Raw genomic sequence first — 20,059 nt, 5'->3', positions numbered from 1 at the left:
CTTGGAAATCTTCTTGCTCTTCCTTTAAGGTATGTTATACTTTCCGAGAGGCGAATCAGGTTGCTGATTTCTGACAAATAAAGCCTTGCAAGGTGATTTGAAATTTACTTATTGATCCTATTGATTCACACTGCTGATATCTTCTTAATGCAGATGGATATAATTGTCAGTTTTTATACTACTAACTTCTTTGTTTAGGATATTGGTTATAGATTGCTATATATCAGCTTTGCCCATCAGCATCTAGGGGTATAAAATGACTCATAATAGTCAACAGGCTTTTCCCTTATCCGCTGCTGTTGGGTTTGTGTGTATTCCTACTATCATCTTTCTTTAAGCTTTCTAGTCATGGTTCACACGCTATCTTTACTTGGATCTTATAATCCTACAATTTACTTTTTCCTGTTAATGTAATTTTGTTCTCCTGCTTTTTTGGCCTATTTTTTGGTTGTTTCTTCCAGGCCTTCGTCTTTTGTAACTGTACAGACTTTAATTTCAATAAATGAGCTCATACACTCTTACCAAAAAAAAAAAAAAACTTTGCTTTTAAAATTGAGCAGACCGGGATCAATTGTTACCAGAGAAACGTGGTGAGACCTTCAAATCCATCGCTTATTTCCGGTCTAGTTTATAGCTACAGTGGTCCACATGCATCCACCCACGTGATCCCTTTCCAAAAAAATCATGCTTCTCTCTTGACCGTTGGAGAATTTGAATTTCAAATTCTTCCCCTTCCCTTCTCCAATACAATAAAGAACACAGTAGAGGGAGAGGAGGGTGGGGATAGAGAGCAGAAAAGAGAAGAAAGAAAAGATGAAGAATGTGGCATTGACTCCAACATCGGCCTCATCATCAAGGGCAAGACCGGCCACTGGCCGAGACCGGTCGGAGGGCCGGAGCGACGGCTGCTACTTCCCCAGCTGCAGGAAGGACATCAATTGCCACTGCGAAATCTGCCTCGCTAGTATCAATGCCACCCTTGACCTCATCCCATCCGGCAGCGCCATCCAACAGAGCTCCCTCACCAAGTTCTCTGCCACAAAATCCGTCCCCAAGAGACCCTTGCTGTTGTTCGACCCCGACACACCTCCGGCGACCCCCGAGTCCGGCTCCACCATCACCATTTCCATGACGCCACTGATCCAATCCGCCGTGAAATCTACGCCATTGAAAAAGGCAGTCCTCAAGAAGGAGAGATCTTGGGTTCTTGGGGACAGGGTATTGAGGATTCTTGGTGGTTTATGCTTGTTGTCTGTGCTGGATTCTGGGTTTCCAGCAGTTGTTTTAAAGGATTTCAGTCCCAAATTGACTGCAGAGATCGTAAAGCAGGCAGCGGAGGAATCTAGGGGTTTTTTGGGAGCCAGGGGGGGATTGAAGGTTTTGCAGCAGAAGATTGAGAGAGTGGTTGGTGAGAAAATCTCTGATTGTAGCTCTGATGATTCTATTTGGGAATTCAAGCAGGTTCATTTCTTTTCTTCTTTTCCAAATATGTATGTATGTGCGTATGTATGTATGTACGTACATATGTTGCATGTATGTATGTATTGTGTATGTATGTATCTATTTTGTATGTATGTATGTATATATGTGTATGTATATATGTATGATGTGCGTATATATGTATGTACGTATGTTGTATGTATGTATGTATCTATTTTGTATGCATGTATGTGTATGATTGTTTTATTCCAATTTTGCAACACTCAGAAAATTTAAAATGCTTCAGTTGAAATCTGAGACATTTATGAAATTAATCATAATTTTCTACCGATTTGACGTACTGCAAGAATTGGTTTGTTTTTTTTTGCTTTTTGCATTGATCATTTAGTAATATTTGTTCTCTTTTAATTTCTTGATGACTAAAGGTTTCCAGAATATGGCATATACTGAGATAATGGGAGCTGTCTGATACATGTAACTGCTATTATTTTTGGATCCTATAAGGGATCCAAAGAAAACAATTTTTTATTTACTAAAATCATTTTTATGGCATCTATCAAATTCTTTCAAATTGAACAAAACCATATAAGAATTGCTTATTATCATATATTTACTTGAAAAGAATTTGTTATTCTCCATTCAAAATGGTCCCTTCTAACCACACTTAATGGGCATGATGCAAGGTCATTGAATTTATGAGTAAGTCGTAGCTTCATCTATCATGTCATTATTTCAATTCCTTTATCCTCAAAATTGTATATTCTTTTTTCACAGAGTAGGTTCTGAAATTATATCATTAAGGTTAAATGTGAAAAATTTCAATTGTAGGAAGGTCAGCTCTTCTTCCACTGGAAGTGTGTGATATATAAATCCATAGCAGAAGAAGTGAGTGTGTGGGGAAGCCCCCTAAGGACCTCTGGGCTGCTCCCCACTGGGTCAAATCCAAGATCTCTAACTCTTCTCTCAGGAAGAATCACAGAGGTACTAAGTTTTCTCCCTTCTCCAGCTGATTTCTCTTATCTGTATTGATAGTAGAATTCTTGAAGATTCTTCTATATTTTTCCTAACTTGTTTTCACAATATAAATATTAGTGGTCAGAAGGAAAGCTGATTTCTACCCTGAGAACAAGCAACAGCAGCTCATGGAGTTACAGGAAATGGACTTTGGCAGCACTGCAATTGGATGCAGACACCTGGGTTTTGGAGTATGACAGAAGTGCTCTTTTTGAGGGATCTGGATTGATGTCGGCTGCATGCGAGGTGTTGAGACTGCAAACCTCAAAGCTGGTGAAGAAGCTAAAGCATAAGCCTTGGACGCTGTTGCTGCCCAATGCTTTCCCTGGCTCTTATTACCAGCGTCCAGAAGAAAGACACTTTGCATACCCAACATAAGGAATTACTTTGAAGCTTTCTGGCCATGTACTCTCCTATACATATCTCATCTCTTGTGAGATTTTATTTGTTTTTCCATTGTTTTAATTTTAGAACTTCTGTTGAAGTAGAAAACACTTAGGCTGTGGCGAGAATTATAAACTTTAATGATCATAATCACCATGAAACAAATAAAAGGAAATGACACAGTGAGAATTCATGAATACAGCAATAATGCAGGGTAGAATGTGCTCTCACTGATTTCAACGCTATAAGGCAAAGATGCAGGGGATAGGTGACGAGGTTGCAAAGAGATAATGCATGGAAGGACTAAGGGGAAGTAAATTTGGGGAAGAATTTGCCTTAAAATCTGAGGATAAGAAAGAATTTGATGGCAGGGATGGTTCTGGAGCATCTAATGAGCCATATACAAGTTGGGTACTGGCAAAATGCTCGATGGAGAGATACAGACTAGTAGGCAAGCATGAATGATGCATATGGTTAAAATAGTTTTTTTCCGTTTGTCTGAAAAATCTCAGATAAGCTATGTATGGTTGTGCTATGCTCTACCAAGGATGATTGGTGATGCATATGATATGTTTATGCTGATGCCCGTTGTTATATCTATACTAGGATGATATGATTCATCTACTTTATCTATACCTTTCAGTGATTTTCTGAAAGGTTTTGCTACTATACTCCTGAATCTAACGGTGTAGCTGGTAGGCAACCAGCAGCTTAATTATTTTTCTTTTAACAAGTTTGATCATCACAATGCTGAAAGGCCTATTTGGATGGCCAACCAGTTGATTGATTGAAATCCCAAGCGAGCATGTCTGGTGAGTGAGGAGAAAATATCGGGAGGCATGAGGCCTCCTATATGGTTGCATGAAGGCAGGTGAAAATGTCATGGTCTTTTGGCTAGGTGCCCCTGGCACTAACTTTGTAGAACGATGGTGAAATCCATCAGGCCACAAAAAATAAGTCAACTGCACAAACTTTTCCTACTTCATGTTCACAATTTCTACCTCCCTTCATTCCATAAAAAAGCTTGTATGTGGGGTGGTGGCCGGTGGGAGTAAAACAACTAGTTGTGTGGATGGCCTCATCTCACAGTGGTTTTTAACCAGATGGAACTGGAGGTTTTCATGCTTATAATTATCCTTTGATATCTAAACTCCAGATAAAGTTTCCAAAACCAGTGTCCATTAAATGTAAGTAACTTCCAATCAGAAGTGCAGCCCACTTTCCTTCTGATTACAAGTGGAAGCAGGGGCAAGCACAGAGTTGGTTGACATGGAAACTAGCACTCCATAAGGTGGAAGATCAGATAAGTCAATAGTTGGTACACTATCCAAAGAGATTTGCTGCTTTTGAAGTATTTCAACGTAAATTACATAATAAAACTAAAAGTTCTAAATTCCTGCCATATCTATGTTTTCTGACAAAGAAATTCAATGGATGGCCTTCTTATTGGTTTTGAAGATAAACCAAGGGCTTAACCAATGATAAGCAATTTAATTTTATGTAATTGAGAATTATTTGTCCATCTAAGTATTTGCAAGCTTGTTGATGAGTTACCAATAAGCATGTATTAGAAATTGTTGGTAGGAATTGCTGCCATTTCTGCCAAAAATCAACTAGGTTGTTTGGGATGGGTTATGACTGTATACCCTGAAGAAGCTCGAGTATATGGGTAGTCAAGCATTAGATGGTCTGTTTTCTCATCATGTTCTCCACAGAGGGGGCAGCTCTTGTGAATTGCTATACCTCTTTTCAGCAGTTTTTTAATGATGAGAATTTTGTTGTTGAAATAGAGCCAATTGAATATCTTTATCCTTCCAAGGATCGTCAGTTTCCCTATTATCCTGCCAAAGAATGAGAGTAGGCCTCCATGAATCAAAAACTTGCAACACTCATTGATCGAGCACTGTTTAGTTGCTGATCACTTTCATTCTCTCTTATCACCTTGAGTTGTGAGGGACAGTCACCCTAGGTTGTAAGCCAGGTCTTGAAACTCTATTGTTGCATTGAAGGTTAAAGGGGTTCTAAAATTGGTGAGCCAGCTGTTTTTTTGACGAACTGTACAATGCTGGCTGCTTGGTTTATATCTAGCCCATAAATATTTAGCCAATTAATACTTCTCATTCTCTGGCAAGTTGAGCGAAGGCTGAGGATGACGACGAAGGGCTAACCCTTTGGGGACCTCTCAAAATGGTCAATTGGCACTCTTTATCCTTGGATGAGTCGAGCAAAAATCGAGAATTTCTTCGAAAGAGCTAACCTTTCGAGGATCCCTCAATATGATCAATTGATTCTCCTTATCATTAGATGAGTTGAGCAAAAGCCGAAGATGACTTCAAAGGGACTAATCCTCTAGAGACCCTTCGAAATGGTCAATTGGTGGTCCTTGTCCTTGGACGAGTCGAGCGGAGGTCGAAGATGACTTTGAAGGATCTAATCTTTTGAGGACCCCTCAAAATGACGAATTAACGCTCCTTATCCTCGAATGAGTCGAGTAGCGGTCAAAGACGACTTCAAAGGGGCTAACTCTCTGAAGATCCCTCAAAATAGCCAATTGACACTCCTTATCCTCTAGCAAGTCAAGCAGAGGCCATTGATGACTTCAAAGGAGCTAACCCTTTGGAGATCTCTCGACATGGCTAATTGGTGCTTCTTATCCTCAGTTGAGTCGAGTGGAGGCCAAGGATGACTTCGAAAGGGCTAACATTTCGAAAACCCCTTAATATGGCCAATTAGCACTCATCTTCGGATGAGTCAAATAGAGGTCGAGGATAATGATGAAAGGGCTAAGTCTCTAAGGACCTTTCGAAATGGTCAATTAGCACTCTTTATCCTTGGATGAGTCAAGCGAAGGCTGAGGATAACTACAAAGAGGCTAACCTTCTGAGGACCCCTCAACATAGCCAATTGGCACTCCTTATCATTAGATGAGTCAAGCGAATGCTAAAGAGGATTTTGAAGTGGCTAACCCTTTAGGGACCCCTTGACATGGCCAATTGGTGCTCCTTATCCTCGGATGAGTTAAGCGAAGTCTGAGAATGATAACAAAGGGGCTAACTCTCTAGGGACCTCTCGAAATAGCCAATTGACACTCTTCATCCTTGAATGAGTCGAGCAGAGGTCAAAGACAACTTTGAAGGGGCAAACTCTTCGAGGACCCCTTAAAATGATCAATTGATGCTCCTTATCCTCGGACGAGTTGAGCAGAGGCCGAAGATGACTTCGAAGGGGCTAACATTTTGGGAACCCCTCAAAATAGTCAATTGGCGCTCCTTGTCCTCGAACGAGTCAAGCAGAGGTTGAAGATGACTTCAAAGGAGCTAATTCTTCGAAGACCCTTCAACATAGCCAATTAATGCTCCTCATCCTCGAATGAGGAGCGGAGGCTGAGGATGATGATAAAAAGGTTAATCCTTTGGGAATTCTTTGAAATTGCCAATTGGCACTTCTTATCCTTAGATGAGTTGAGCGGAGGCAACTTGCAAAGCGACGCACTAATGAGGCCCCAAGATTTTCTCCGCTGAATATTGCAAAATAAATGCTTTAAGAAGAAGGTCAGATCGACAATCGAAGATCAATCTTAAGGTTGGCTACTTCCTTCGTCCAAAGTGGTGAAACCATTTTAGACTCAGAAGTGGGGGGCAAATATTGAGGAAGTAATCCACCATCCGATCTGACCCCCTGACTTAAGCATTTGCAGACCCCAAGGTCGGAATCTTACCAATGATAGCAAATGAGATCCAATGACCAACATGAGTGCTGATACCTCTGAGATAGAGCTTTGATCTTATACCAACCTCAAGCCATCAGCCTATTCAACCATGTGGGGGACTCTTGAAATCTATCAATAACTTTTAGAATATTGGCAAAATCTACAACTGGCATCCACAGCTAACAAGCCCGATTCATATATTAGTGAGCCTATCCCAATGGCCTGTTAGATTGTGGCCTAACAACCTAAGGATCCAGGGCCATCTTAGTAGCCTACCAGATTCAGGCACAACAGCCCATAACTCCATCTTTGTATAAAGAGGTAACAAAGAGATCCTCAGATAAGTTCTACAGGAGAGAACAATCCATACTCCTTTCCTTTATTTCTCTCTTCTTCTGTCCACTGTTCTCAAGCTCGGATCGACTTAAACATCGGAGGATCTCCGGTCAGAGAACCTTCTGCAAAGGTGGACTTATGGTGCAGGTTTTCTCTAGGCGCTCTGGTCTTTGGGCTGGAGCTGAGTTCCCAAGTCGGAAGGAACCTGACCTCAGCTACATTTGCCTTGTATCAGAGTCTTGCAGCAACAGCTTTCATGCTTGGGATGGAAAAATTTCTGATGCTGTTGCCGGGGAGAAAGAGAAAGATGCTGCTAGTGGGAGATCAAGATTGCAGAAACGTTTGGAATCTGTTACACTTTTGAACAAGGATGTGCAGCAGGGTGGCCTTGAAGAACGAAAGCCATCCGAGGAAGATGGTGTGGCTGCAGCAGCTGGTGATGCCTTGAAGATGGCTAAACCAGCAACAGAGAAGGGAGCAATTGCGAATGGCTCTGCTGGTGGATGTTAGGTTGTTAACCCCTAGTTCGTCAGCTGTAGCCAATGAACTGTTTAGAAGTGGTTTTGGAATACCTTTTTGGTGGCTCAAATAAATGTCACTGTACCTGGGCATCCGAAGCCCAGATTTGCCAGGCTGCAGAGGATTTTACATGTGGGGTGCCGAGATCTTGGGCAACAAAAGCCTCCATAGCCACTTGACCGGGACGAGGCAGTTGGTTTTCTCAATGCCTTGAGTATTGAGTTGGGTTGTCGTTTTCTCATCTGGACTGCTCTTAGGTTTAGGAATATTGGGGTTTTATAGCGTTGAGTGTACCGATGAGTTTTTCGCTACCAATTTTAGTTTTGGGGTTTGGATTAGATTGTCTTTTTCACTTGAAATTGTCTTTCCTTTTATGGAGCCTTTCCTTCTGTAAATCTTTGTACCTCCAAGAATAAGAAGCATGTTAGAGTATTGCAATAGAGGAGTTGAGGAGAGCTGTGAGTATGCTTTGCATCTTCCAATTCCATGACTTCAATTTGAATATGTGCATCAAAGAAGACACTTGGTTTGTGGGTTTCAGTAGAAACTATCTGCAATTGAGAACAGCCCAGAGGAATGAGATTCAAATGATGGGATGTGAATTTATTGGTGTCTGGACGATTTAACAACAGGACTTTGTAGCAGTTGCAAGCTTTTATCTCAAAGTGATTTAGTTTTGTCAGAAATAATTGGAAAGGGAACACTTATTACTTCATTATTTACTGAACATATTATAGTTTGTAACATTTTCTGTGCACTTTGGTTATTTTAGTATGAATTGATGTCATTGAGAATTTACATAACGATGTTCTTATAATTAGAAATGCAAATATACAAGTGATGGGACTCCATGAGCAGTAAGGTTGTCAATGATGCCACTCGTTATATCTTGTCCTGATGATGATGAATATAATAGTTTTTCTCAAAAAAAAGGATGGTGTTTTGTGATGAATATTGGTAAATCTGATCAGAAATGTCTGGAAAGAACACTTGGTTGCGTGTGAGAAAAATCGTCATGCGGATGCTGTAAATTGTAGTGTGCAAAAGTAGATAAATCATGTGATATAAATTGTTGGCCATGTAGCTCAAATGCTGGGATAAGATCAGAACTCGCAAATTTATCCAAGTGGATTGCGGTTTGTTGGGGCAAGAATTAGATTATGTGTTTGAAGTCTAGAGTGCGTGTCTAAATGTAGAGCCTATTGAAGCCCAAGTACGAAAATAGGCATGCTTCAATGTCAATTTTAGAGGGTGCTTGATTCATGATCAGAATCAGGATCGGAATGAATTGAAATAGATATCAAAATGATCAAATCTTCTAAAGCGTTTACTCTCTATAGATTCAAATTTTTATTCCGATGTCGATTTCGATTCCGATTCCAGTCTTGAACCAAGCACTTTTGGGGATTTGGCTATTCCGATTCCAAGCCATTCTGATTTCTATTCCGGTTCCGATTTCGATTCTAGTTATGAACTAGGGGGTGCTTGGTTCGCTACCATATTCAAAATAGAAATAAAAATTTGAATCCATATGAAAGAGTGGGTATTGAGTTCTAAATAGATTAGACCATTTCAATTCTATTTCAGAATCGGAATGGGATCCTCCAACCAAACGGTTGGAAGGGAAGTCATTCATTTTGATTTTTATTCCAGATCTCCATTTTCCTCAACCAAATGCCCCCAAATTTGTTGAACCATAAATTGCCCTCTAAAAAGCAAACATAGTGGATTGTAATATTTTGACAATTTTTTTTCCTTCAATTATTCGTTTAGTGTTTACTAATTGAAATGATGCTTAGGTCTATCATTCTCAAATTATGGGAGCCCCTATTCAATGATTTATGATATCATATTGTTAATGAATTATGAGGGTATTTGGTTCGCAACTGAAATCAAAATAGGAATGAGAATCGGAATGGCTTAGAATCAGAATCGGAATGGCAAAATTTTTCGAAGCGTTTGGTTCGTGATCGGAATCAGAATCAGAATCGAAATTGGAATGAAAATTTGAATCCACGGAGGAGAGTAAGGATTGAGTTCTATATAAATTGAGTAATTCTCATTCCATCCTAGAATCAAAATCAGAATAGGACTTCTTCCAATCAGACGATTAGAATGAAAGTCATCCATTCCGATTCTAATTCCAGACCCCCACTCTCCCCAATCAAACACCCCCTATGTGTATATGACAATGGTGCCTTTGCAGCCATCAAGTCAATTGGTCGGAGAGAGAGATGGAAAACACTGTTGTGGGCTCTTCTTTTTGATATTTTTATATTTTACTAAAAATATTATTAAGTTCTATATATTTTTCTACATTATATATAAACAATTCTTTTAAAAGGTTGGGGAAGCCCTGTGATTATTTTTATATTTATTACAACAAGAGTGTACTATAAAAAAAAAAAGATTCATATTTAGAAGATAATATTTAAAATCAAAAATTTACCACTCCCTAAATTTATTTTACTAATAACATATTTTTATGTTTGTTTTATTATTTTTAAATTTATTAAATATTTTTAATTGCAATCTAGTCTGATTAGTTGACTCAGAAGTCAGATTAATAAATTCTACCTATTTTCTTTATGATACATAAATAAAGTTTTAAAAAATATGAGATGATACATGATTATTTTTTATTTGCTATAATAAGAAAGTGCTATAAAATATAGACCCATATAATTTAGTGGATAATTTTAAAACAAAAATTTATCTATAACTATATATTTTGATTTTATTAAATATTTTTCATTATAATCTGGCCTAATCATTCATCTGGTAGTTAGGCCACTGTAGAGCTGGGCCTTGATCAAGCTGGTGTCTTATCGGACTTTTATGCCTACCAATAAATATATTTTTTTGTTTGTTTGCAATTAAAGAACTCTATTAAAAAAATTTTTCCTTTTTATTTCTGGATAAAAGGGAAAGAACTCTATCAAAAGTTGCAAAAAAGTGGTTACCATTGGTTATGATACACAAAATATTTTTTTCATCAAAAATATAGTAATACATTGAAAAGCAAATTGCCACCATATTACAATGCAAAAAAGTGCTAGCAAACTTTCACCATTAGTTAATAGTACACATTATTTTTTTTCAAATTTATAGTAACAAAGTAAAAAGCAAATTACCAAATTATGACAATATAATTAGAGTGTTTACAAGCTGTCTGCTCTCTTGCACAATCACCTCCACAAACTATTAAACTTTTTATTTTCTTTGCATAGTCGCCACCTATACAAGTTGAAACCATTGCCTGTGCCTCCACAATCAAGGAGTTAATCGCTTGTCTTCTTTATTTTGGTGGAGGGGGGGGGGGGGGGGGGGGGGGGGTGCGGGGGGTAGATCCTTTATATTTGAGATGAACAAAATAATAGAAAGCTAATAGAAAAGAAAACGGGTATGGTTCAAGAAGATTTAATATGATGGGACCAGATAATGGGTTGCATGGGTGAGAAACCGGCCACCTCCCTCAACATCTCTCTGAATGCAGCAAAGTATCTATAAGATTATCAATTGACTTAATGCCATTCATGGAGTTGTACACCAATAGCCATAAAGAGCAGCAATGTTTATTTAGTTCCTTTTGCAGTTGAAGTTGGTTCTAGAGGAAATGTTGGAATTCCAATTTGTGTAAATATGAATGGGTAATGAGAGGCAAAAAATGAGAAAATTTTTAACTTGACATAGAAGTATTCTTTTTTTTATTAAAAACTTTTTGTAATAGAGTCTCATATCACCTACAAATCTAGTCCTGCATCATGGAATAAAACCATGAGAGTGATAACAAGCCACTAAAAATGCAAGTTGATTCAATTAATGATAGATATATAGGTGCTTCCTAGTCTTCTAGATTGACGAACTTCTAGTGTCATATCCTAATAGTCCTATCTAACCGGTCAATTCTCCTGCTAGCTAGTGCTCCTGATTAGAATACCTTGATACAGTACTGCTTCAGGAAGAGAAGATATGGGATAAGAGAGCAGAATTATCTTTTGTCGGTACCCTTCAAATGATCTATATGCACATTATTTCTGTAATCAGTGATAAAGTAAATTGAAAATCAAATATTTGAGTGACATGGTTCAAAAAAATATAGATATTGAGAGAAAATTAAACATGAAGTACCTCACTTCCATCAATTGGATTGAGTATTCATATGCTGGTCCTTGCATTCATCCTTTTGGCATTATATTTCCAACATGAAAGGGCAAAAAGAAACAAGATTTTCTGGAGCTATGGGAGGCTTTCAAGTATGCTTGCCAAGTCTGTTGAACTTTCTAAGGTTGAGGAATCAGCTTATCACATTGCTATGAATCAACCCCAGCCTTAGAATGAAAAGTGTGATAGCATCCAATTTGCTGATCATTGAACAAAAGATAAAGACCAATTTAGCAATTCCGAAAATCTCATGCAGACAGTTCATGAAAATGGCAAGGTGGAAATAAAGAGGGCATTTGCCTTGTAAATTATCTAAAACAAACAAACAATTTAGGATCAGCATGCTGATCATAAGATTATAATGCATAGAAATGAACAGAAAGTCCCAATCTGGTTGCTTGCTAGATTTTGAATTCTAGATATTAATTCTGCAGTGTAAGAAGAGCATGCTTATATGGTATTCAAATTTAAGTACCGCTTTGTAAAACGAATGTTTGGATCAGGCAATAAGCTTCCGAGGTGTAAATGTGGTAGGCTTCAGCAGATATTCTGACATGATACAGAAGAAAGAATTAGTTCTTCGGTATTGGCAGTCTGGGAAAGACCGTGATAGGCTTCCACTTAGAGACCTTAAATTTAGAAAGCAGGATTCAAAAATTTAATAAGATTAAAAAAAAATTTAGGCAACTTTATAGACTTTGAAATGAGCGTGGGTTTTCTACTGTGAACACAATGCACGGTATTACCACACGATACAGAACATCGTATGCATTATCCATCGTACGATGGACAGCTCCATACGCCTGTGGAGTATGTATCTCATAGTCAATTATCACACATGGCCGTCCATCGTGTGATGGATAGTGCATACTGTGTAATATATCATGCGGTGCATAATGGAGGATCCGCGTTCCTTTGAAATAGTTCACGGGATTCCAAGGTGTTAAAGCCTGGAGGACCAGCTTTTTGTTTGTTTTTATTAGAGGGTATAAAAGAAACAGTAAACGCAAACACAACAATATTATGATTTAAAAGAAAAAAAAGGAAAGAGAGAGAGAAAAAAAAAAGAAAAAGGTCCAAAGGGACAGACAACAAGGGGGAAGAAGATGCACCAACGGATATAAATTCTCACCGGAAGGTGCTGCTACCACATCAGCCACGGCCCGTGCAACTCGCTAATTTTAACCTTCTGATCGATCTAGTAATAGATCTTTGGCTATTTTCTTCCCTGTATTCTTCACTTCAGCTGGCTCGATCTGGATGTTTGCGATGTGAGCGATCTTGGGTCATTCCTCCCCTCTATCCCTCTCGCACCGCTTCTCCAGCTGGGGGCGGTAGCCAATCAACAGTTGCCGAAGCGTTGCGAGGCGTTGTAGCCCATCGGGCAACATCGCTAGCTTGCTGCAACGACGAAGCTCTAAACACCTGAGTGAGATGAGGCTCCCTATCCACCCCGGCAGAGCGGTCAATTCCTTGGAGGAATTTATTTCTAGATATTGGATGGTCATGAAGAAGGCGGGAGGGTGTTCTCCCGAAATGGACTTGAGGTTCATGCACGACAAGTGAATCCGGCATGCGCAGTTGCAAAATACCCTCCGGCAAACACATCAGCTTATCATCACAAATATTCAAACTAGTAAGAGAGATGAGGTCTTGCAGCCACTCCCAGCAGGAGGGCATGCGTAGCTGCAAAATGCTCTCGGGGAAACACAATCAGCTTCTTGTCATGGATATGCAACCACTCCCACCAGGACAACAACAATAGTGCTTCACAGTGACCGATACTCAAATGTCTCAGCTTGTACAATCCCTCCAGTGCGCACCGTTGATAATAGCCGGTAACCCTCGATAGAAACGTACGTGACCGACGATGGAAGACGTGGTGCCACCCTCAATCTGGGGGATCCTGATAGAGAAAAGTTTTCAAGGCAAGGGAATGCCATTGCCTCTATAGACCATTCCTCCAAACCAGTCAACTGCGACAGACGGAGAGATCGTAGAGAGGGAAATATACCTCCGTCACCATAGAACTCCAGTCCGATTCTCTTTACAGCACTCATTCCCAGTATACTGATTTTCTGAAGACAAGGTAGATGACCAAGCGTTGGAAGACGCTCACATCTCCTGAGATTCTTTAGCTCGATCGTTACTAGATTGCGGATCGGTGATGATGCCAGCTCCATTCTTGTCATCCAAGTTGGGAGATTGACACCTGAATAGTAGCTTATGTATAGCTCCTTCAGATTTGATGGAGGCTGGAGCTTCTCAAATACTTCCTCCACCTCTGCTACAGGGGATATGGTCGATTGCATATACGAGTCGTTGTTCCACATCAGAGACAAGGAACGCAAGTTTGTCTTTGATGCCAGGTTTGCTTCCGTCGCTTCCATTGGATCCTGCACATTTTGAAGCTCCTTGATTTGTAGATAACCACTGATAAAATTTAGGTGCTCCAACTCGGAAATAGTACGTCCATGCTCTTTTCCCGTGACAAACATGGTCATTGTTTGGAGGCCATTCAATCGGCCGAACCAACGGGGCATGCAAATCAATGGACAGCTGCCGATGTCTAGGTGTCTGAGGCTGCTCATATTACTCATTCCCTCTGGCAAACTTTTAAGGCTAAAACATCCTTCAAGGTTCAAAGTCTGCAAGTTGTGAAGGTCGGTAATCGAGCCAGGTAAAGCTTTAATTTTAGTAAATGACAGGTCAAGAAGCCTAAGATGTTTTAATTTACTAATACTGCAGGGCAACTCTTCGACGTCAGCTCTAGTTAGATCCAATGCACGGAGATGAGTAAGGGATGACATCGCATAGAAGGCAAATTCTCCATTATGAATCTGCTGGTGATAATGGGGGTCCAATGAAATAAGTGATCGAACTTTCTTTGCTTTAAAAGCGGCCTTTAAATTCGTTGACGACATGGCATTGTCAAAAGCAATAGATGAATACCGACATCCATGTGGAATGCTTCTCTTCATGCCCACCTGCATGATCGAGGACTCATCTCTTGCGATAGAACATGCAAGATCATGAATTAGGTCGTGCATCTTACATGCCCATATGTTGTTATACTTATCCTTTCTCGCATCCTGAAAAAAGGATCTCCGCAACAAGCTATTGAAGTTTTGGTTGCCAACTTCCTCTTCATGCATATCACCGTCCGATGTTTGGATGAAACCTTCGGCGATCCACAGCTGAATCAGTTGCTTCCTTTCAATTTGGTAATCTTTCGGAAATATCGAACAATAAGCAAAACACTGCTTTAAATCAGAGGGCAAATGATCAAAACTCAATTGTAGTTCCAGTAAGATACGATTCTCGTTTCTAGGCAATCTCCAAAGTTCGCTATCTCTGACATGCACCCACTCCGCGTCCTCAGTTTTAAACCTCATTAGACTTCCGAGAACCTTTGCAGCCAAAGGCAAGCCCCTGCATTTCTCAACGATCTCCTTTCCAATTTCGACCAACCTTGAAGTCTCTTCTTCTCTTCCTGGCCCAAACGCTCTCTGCTTGAACAAAGTCCAGCAGTCATCGGATGTCAATCCTTGCAATTTGTGTGGTGTCACCGTTCCCATGATCCTGGCAACAACATCGCTTCGTGTTGTAGTTACGATCTTGCTTCCTTGCTTCCCACCTCTCAATAAGGTCTTCAGTCTCTCCCACTCTGCTTCATCCTCATTCCAGACATCGTCCAGAACAAGCAAGAATCTCCTCCCTGTCAGTTTCTTCTGGAGCTGAAGCTTTGCAGCTTGCAAGTTTGAGAGATCGCACTTATCCCCAGTTTCACACTCAATAATGTTTTTAATAATTCCTTTGATGCTAAAATCATCAGAAACACATACCCATAACTTAAGATCAAAGTGCTCCTCTATGCGTCGATCATTATAAGCTAGCTGGGCAAGTGTGGTCTTCCCAACTCCGCCCAATCCAACTATCGGAAGCACCAAGACGTCACTGCTATCATCTGCACGGACCAAGAAATCTATGATCGTCTCCTTGTCTTCATCCCTACCATAAACCTCGGATTCAATCACATCTGAGAAGGTCTCTCGATCGATAGTCCTTCCCGGGGTAGATCCCCTTTCCAGATGGAATTTTGACTTCTCCTCCGCGATCTCATCCAATCTCTCATTGATGGTTTTTATCTTGTGAGCCATCTCAAGGCGAAAAGCAATTTGGTTGTTGGGAGAAAAGAAGTCACCTACCTTTCCAATCAGCTGGTTACGTCTCTGGATCCGTCGCAATGCTTCGTACTGGAACTCATCCACCACGTCATCAGCATCGAAAGCTGCATCCTTGAGCTTCCTCAGCCAACCAGTCAGATCTTTGTCTCTGATGGATTTCCTCTCGGCATCATCAACTACGTCGTTGATCGTCGACAGCACGCTCTGCAGCCTCCGGATGTCAGAGTTGACACCCCACACCAAGCCCAGCTCTTCCCAAAATCCTGAACCCAGCTTCCCGATCACGAGTTTCAGAATCGGAGAAACAATTGCTACTGCTGCTGCTTCCGCCATCGCTGATTGCACAGGAGAGAGTAATCGGCAAGGGCTCGGTGAGTGGAGGATGCTGGGTTCTTCGAGCGATCTGACTCCGATATAGATGAGTCTTGAGGTCAGCGAGCTGATGACTTGACTTGCTTTGCTTTTCTTTGGAAACAGAGGGATATCGGCAAGCGGACACATCTTTAAACATTCTTTTGCATCGATAGTAGCGTGAATGGGGCTAGGTGGGGGCGACGGAAATTTTTTTTTTTCATTTATTCGATAAAAGCATAAAAGAAGGCAGAGACACTCCACCAACCCCACGCCAACTTTATTCCCAGTTCAAATGGCCTATTCGTTGTAACGATGATATCATATTAAATTTATAAAAAATTAATAAAAATTTTTATATTTTATTAATTTTAATTATTTTATTATGTAATATTTTATATTTTATTTATTTCTGATCGTCGAATGATTTATTATAACAATGACGTGATATCAACGGAGACGTGATACCATCGTTACAACAAAAAATTTACTCCTAATAGGGACGGTTTTTTCAGCCAAGAACCTGTAGTGATGGTTCGCAACACTATAGGTGTGGGAAAGATGACGGTCCTAAGGCAACAGGCCGAGAAAATACCAAATACTATTGTAGTCGGCTCTGGCGGACAGAATTTTCAAGCATGATCTAATAAAATACGAAAGAACTAATCCGCTGGGGCTTTCCAGAGTTCCCTCCATATGGTCACGGAGTGGAACCAGTATTAATGAAGTTCGAGGCTGGGATTTTTCCCTTAGGGCCAGCAAACTTTCGCTTCTTTTCTGTTCTTTTCTTTTTCACTTTGGCTTCTTCCCTATTATTTTCTTTTTACTCACTGAGCACCGCACACTGCAGTACATAGCACTATAAAATAAAATAAAATAAAAAATAAAAAAAATTTATTTTTAAATAAAAAAATTTTGTTGCTAAATATATTTAGCAATAAAATAGAAATAAAAAAATTCTGTTTCTATTTATCCCATTGTAAAATCCATCAGAAATAAATATTTGCATCCATTTCTAAATTTACAAATAGATTAGTAACGTAATCTTTTCATCTCAAATTAGTAACAGAAATATATCTATTTCAAATTAGTAACAAAAATATTTCAATTTTAAATTAACAAAAAAATATTTTTTCATTACTAATTTGAAATGGAAATAGTTTTGTTGCTAATTTGAAATAGAAAGAGATTCGGTTGCTAAATAGAAACAGAATATTTTATTTCTATTTTGTTTCTAATTAAAAATAAAAATTTTATTTTTAAATAGAAATTAAAATATTTTTTGTTTCAAATTAGCAATGAAAATGATTTTCATTGCTAAATTAAAATGAAATATCTTTTGATTTTTATTTAGAAATGGAAGCAGTTTCTGTTGCTAATTAGAAATAGAAACAACTTTCGTTGCTAATTAGAAATAAAATTTTTATTTCTGTTCCATTTCAAATCAGATAAAAAATTTAAAAAAAATTACTATTTAGAAGTGGAATTGTAATCCGTTTCTAATCAGAAATGGAATTCCATTTCTATTTTGTTTCTAAATTTATAGAAATAAAAAATAAAAATTTTTTATTTATAATTTTCTACTTAATCTTATATTTTATGTCTAATGTTCAATTAAAAAACTAAATATGATAAAAAAATATATATTTTATTAATATAAATAATAGATACAATGTAGTATTAAAATTCAAATACATCAAATAGTCTGATAAAAAAAAAATCTAAAATCTAACTATCATCATCATCATCTTCAACAACATCATCTGGTGGAGTATCTGGATCTGAAGATATAAACTTTGAGCGGCTCATCATCCGCTGCATTATCTTCTCCATCTAGCGCATTCGATCTTGCAACTTTTGCTCTCTCTCATTTCGCTCCTCATTATGCTCTTTCAATGTAGCAACAGTCTGTTGAAGCTCCTGATTTGCAACAACGATCTCCTGAAGCTGCTGATTCTGCTCTGTCAATTTTTCTCTTAGCTGTTGAAGTTCATTCTCCAATGCCTCTAAATGCATTAGAGATCACGTAGCTGAAGATGATCTGTAAGATGACTGAGGATAAAAAATAGATACCTAAAAACCCAGTCCATACACTCTATGTTTCTTCTCCCCTCCAACGACGTCATACCAAAGCTGTCTCTCATCCATAATAGAAGGCTCACTGCATCCCTCTTGTGGCCGAGACATCTGCTTCTTAAGCATGTTATAGCGATCCTGCATCATATTAATTATTAAATATTATCTCCAAAATTTATCTCACAGTGTAAATATTAAAAGATAGTCAATTTAAATGCTTATTCACTTACATAAATAGTCTTTGCCCATCCATTAACAAGTTCACCGTTGGCCTTCCTAGTATGGGTCACCTCGAATAGCTTTTGTGGGAGAGATTCTCTACCATGCTTCTCTCACTAAAAAAAATTATCAATTTAAATAACTTGCATTAAAATCAATAAACATATGAATAAACATAAAAAAATTAACTTACAAATCTCTGAGCATGTCGTGTATGGGAAATAGAGCCCCCTGTATGGCAAGATATCCCAGATCCTGATCCACCGATCTCGCTGAGGTAATTTGCTCTAAATTGATTGCTACGAGCTTTGAGATCTTTTTTGGCCTATTTCTCCTTTCATCTTTGCCATGCAGTATCAGAGACATATATAGGCTTCTCCTTTAACTTCCTCATGAAATGCATGAGGGCACTGTATCGCTTTCTAGCTTTATGTCTCCAGCCTATCTGAATCTTTGAGGTTATGATCTCATCCCACTCGAAATATTTCTACACTAAAACAAACAAATAAAAAATAATAACATCCCATGTAAGAATATTCAACACAAAAATTTAAAAATAAAATAAAATAAAATAGAGGCTTGGTTGCTAAATTTGATGGCTTTGGATCACTTCCTATATAAGTCCATCATCATGTTCATTTTGATGGGTTATTGCTTAAATTGATAATCGACCATAGAGAATTATACACAGTGAGTTTGATTTTTCATCCAAGTTATTCAAGATCAGACATGAATAATTACAATCATCAAGTAATGTTTATTGTGCAAAGATAGGTTGTCCATAAATCAATGGTGAACAACTAATGAAAAAATGACCATAAAATCAGCTAAGCTATAGGTTGACACATTTCATATATGCTATTAGATCAAATCAACTAAGCTATAGACATATTTCATACAAATTATTAATAAAATATATTTATAATTTTTATTTTAAAAAAATCAACTCTTATTTTAACCCAATTACTGACAAGCATTAATATCTTATATTTGATTAAATTATTTATTACCCAAAATTCCTTCCAATAGAAATTTTTTATTTCTTGAGAGATGATCTTCCAGCAATGTCCATCATCATCTAGTTTCTCTTTGAAAATTGATGTTATCCTTCGAGCACACATGTTAGAAGATTCTAACCTATTAAAAAAATAACAGATTGTACAAATGATTAGCACCAATATAAAATAATTAAATATAATATAAAATTTAATTAAAAATATTAGTACTTATTATTGACTGCAGTTATGATTGGTCTCCTATTTTGATAATCATGGGATAATGTATTTGAACATGATATCGGGGTAGCAGATGGGCCTCCAGCATCCACTGTGGGTGCTCCACTAGCAGGAATAATGGATGAGACAACTGTAGGAGCAAACGATAATAATGATTGTGTCGTAGAAGGTGAAGTAGCATCAACCTCAGCTGGCGTACATGGCTGTCTATGCATATCGCCATCACCTCTGTATGAAGGACTGGCCTAGAAGATCCTATTCCCCTTCCTCTGTCAGCTCTAGACCCTCCTCTCCGACTGATCCTTCTCATCTTACAAAAAAAATAAATAATTTTATAATACCATTGTTTTCTAACTTCATTCACAAAACTAAAAATAAAAATAAAAATCAAATATTCGTTCACAGAAATACCATTATTCACTATC

General features: G+C 38.4%; 2 protein-coding genes across 2 annotated transcripts; one reads left to right on the top strand and one right to left on the bottom strand.

Annotated features, from left to right (window-relative positions):
- The first annotated feature begins 358 nt into the window (after window positions 1–358).
- Window positions 359–4,316, top strand: LOC105042306 (uncharacterized). Its single transcript, XM_029263720.2, has 3 exons — window positions 359–1,461; window positions 2,269–2,421; window positions 2,533–4,316. The coding sequence occupies exons 1-3, from the start codon at window positions 814–816 to the stop codon at window positions 2,830–2,832; spliced, it is 1,101 nt and encodes a 366-aa protein (XP_029119553.1). The 5' UTR covers window positions 359–813; the 3' UTR covers window positions 2,833–4,316.
- An 8,674-nt stretch (window positions 4,317–12,990) lies between these two features.
- On the bottom strand, window positions 12,991–16,244 carry LOC105042346 (putative disease resistance protein RGA3). Its single transcript, XM_029263721.2, is given in 2 exon segments — window positions 12,991–13,376; window positions 13,378–16,244. Coding segments are annotated over 2 exon segments (2,886 nt in total). The 5' UTR covers window positions 16,087–16,244; the 3' UTR covers window positions 12,991–13,199.
- Window positions 16,245–20,059: the final 3,815 nt, after the last annotated feature.

The sequence above is a fragment of the Elaeis guineensis genome, chromosome 3 (genome assembly GCF_000442705.2).
Source record: "Elaeis guineensis isolate ETL-2024a chromosome 3, EG11, whole genome shotgun sequence".
Classification (NCBI taxonomy): domain Eukaryota; kingdom Viridiplantae; phylum Streptophyta; class Magnoliopsida; order Arecales; family Arecaceae; genus Elaeis; species Elaeis guineensis.
The sequence above is the reverse complement of the archived record's forward strand: the minus strand, read 5'-3'. Positions and strand labels throughout refer to the sequence as shown.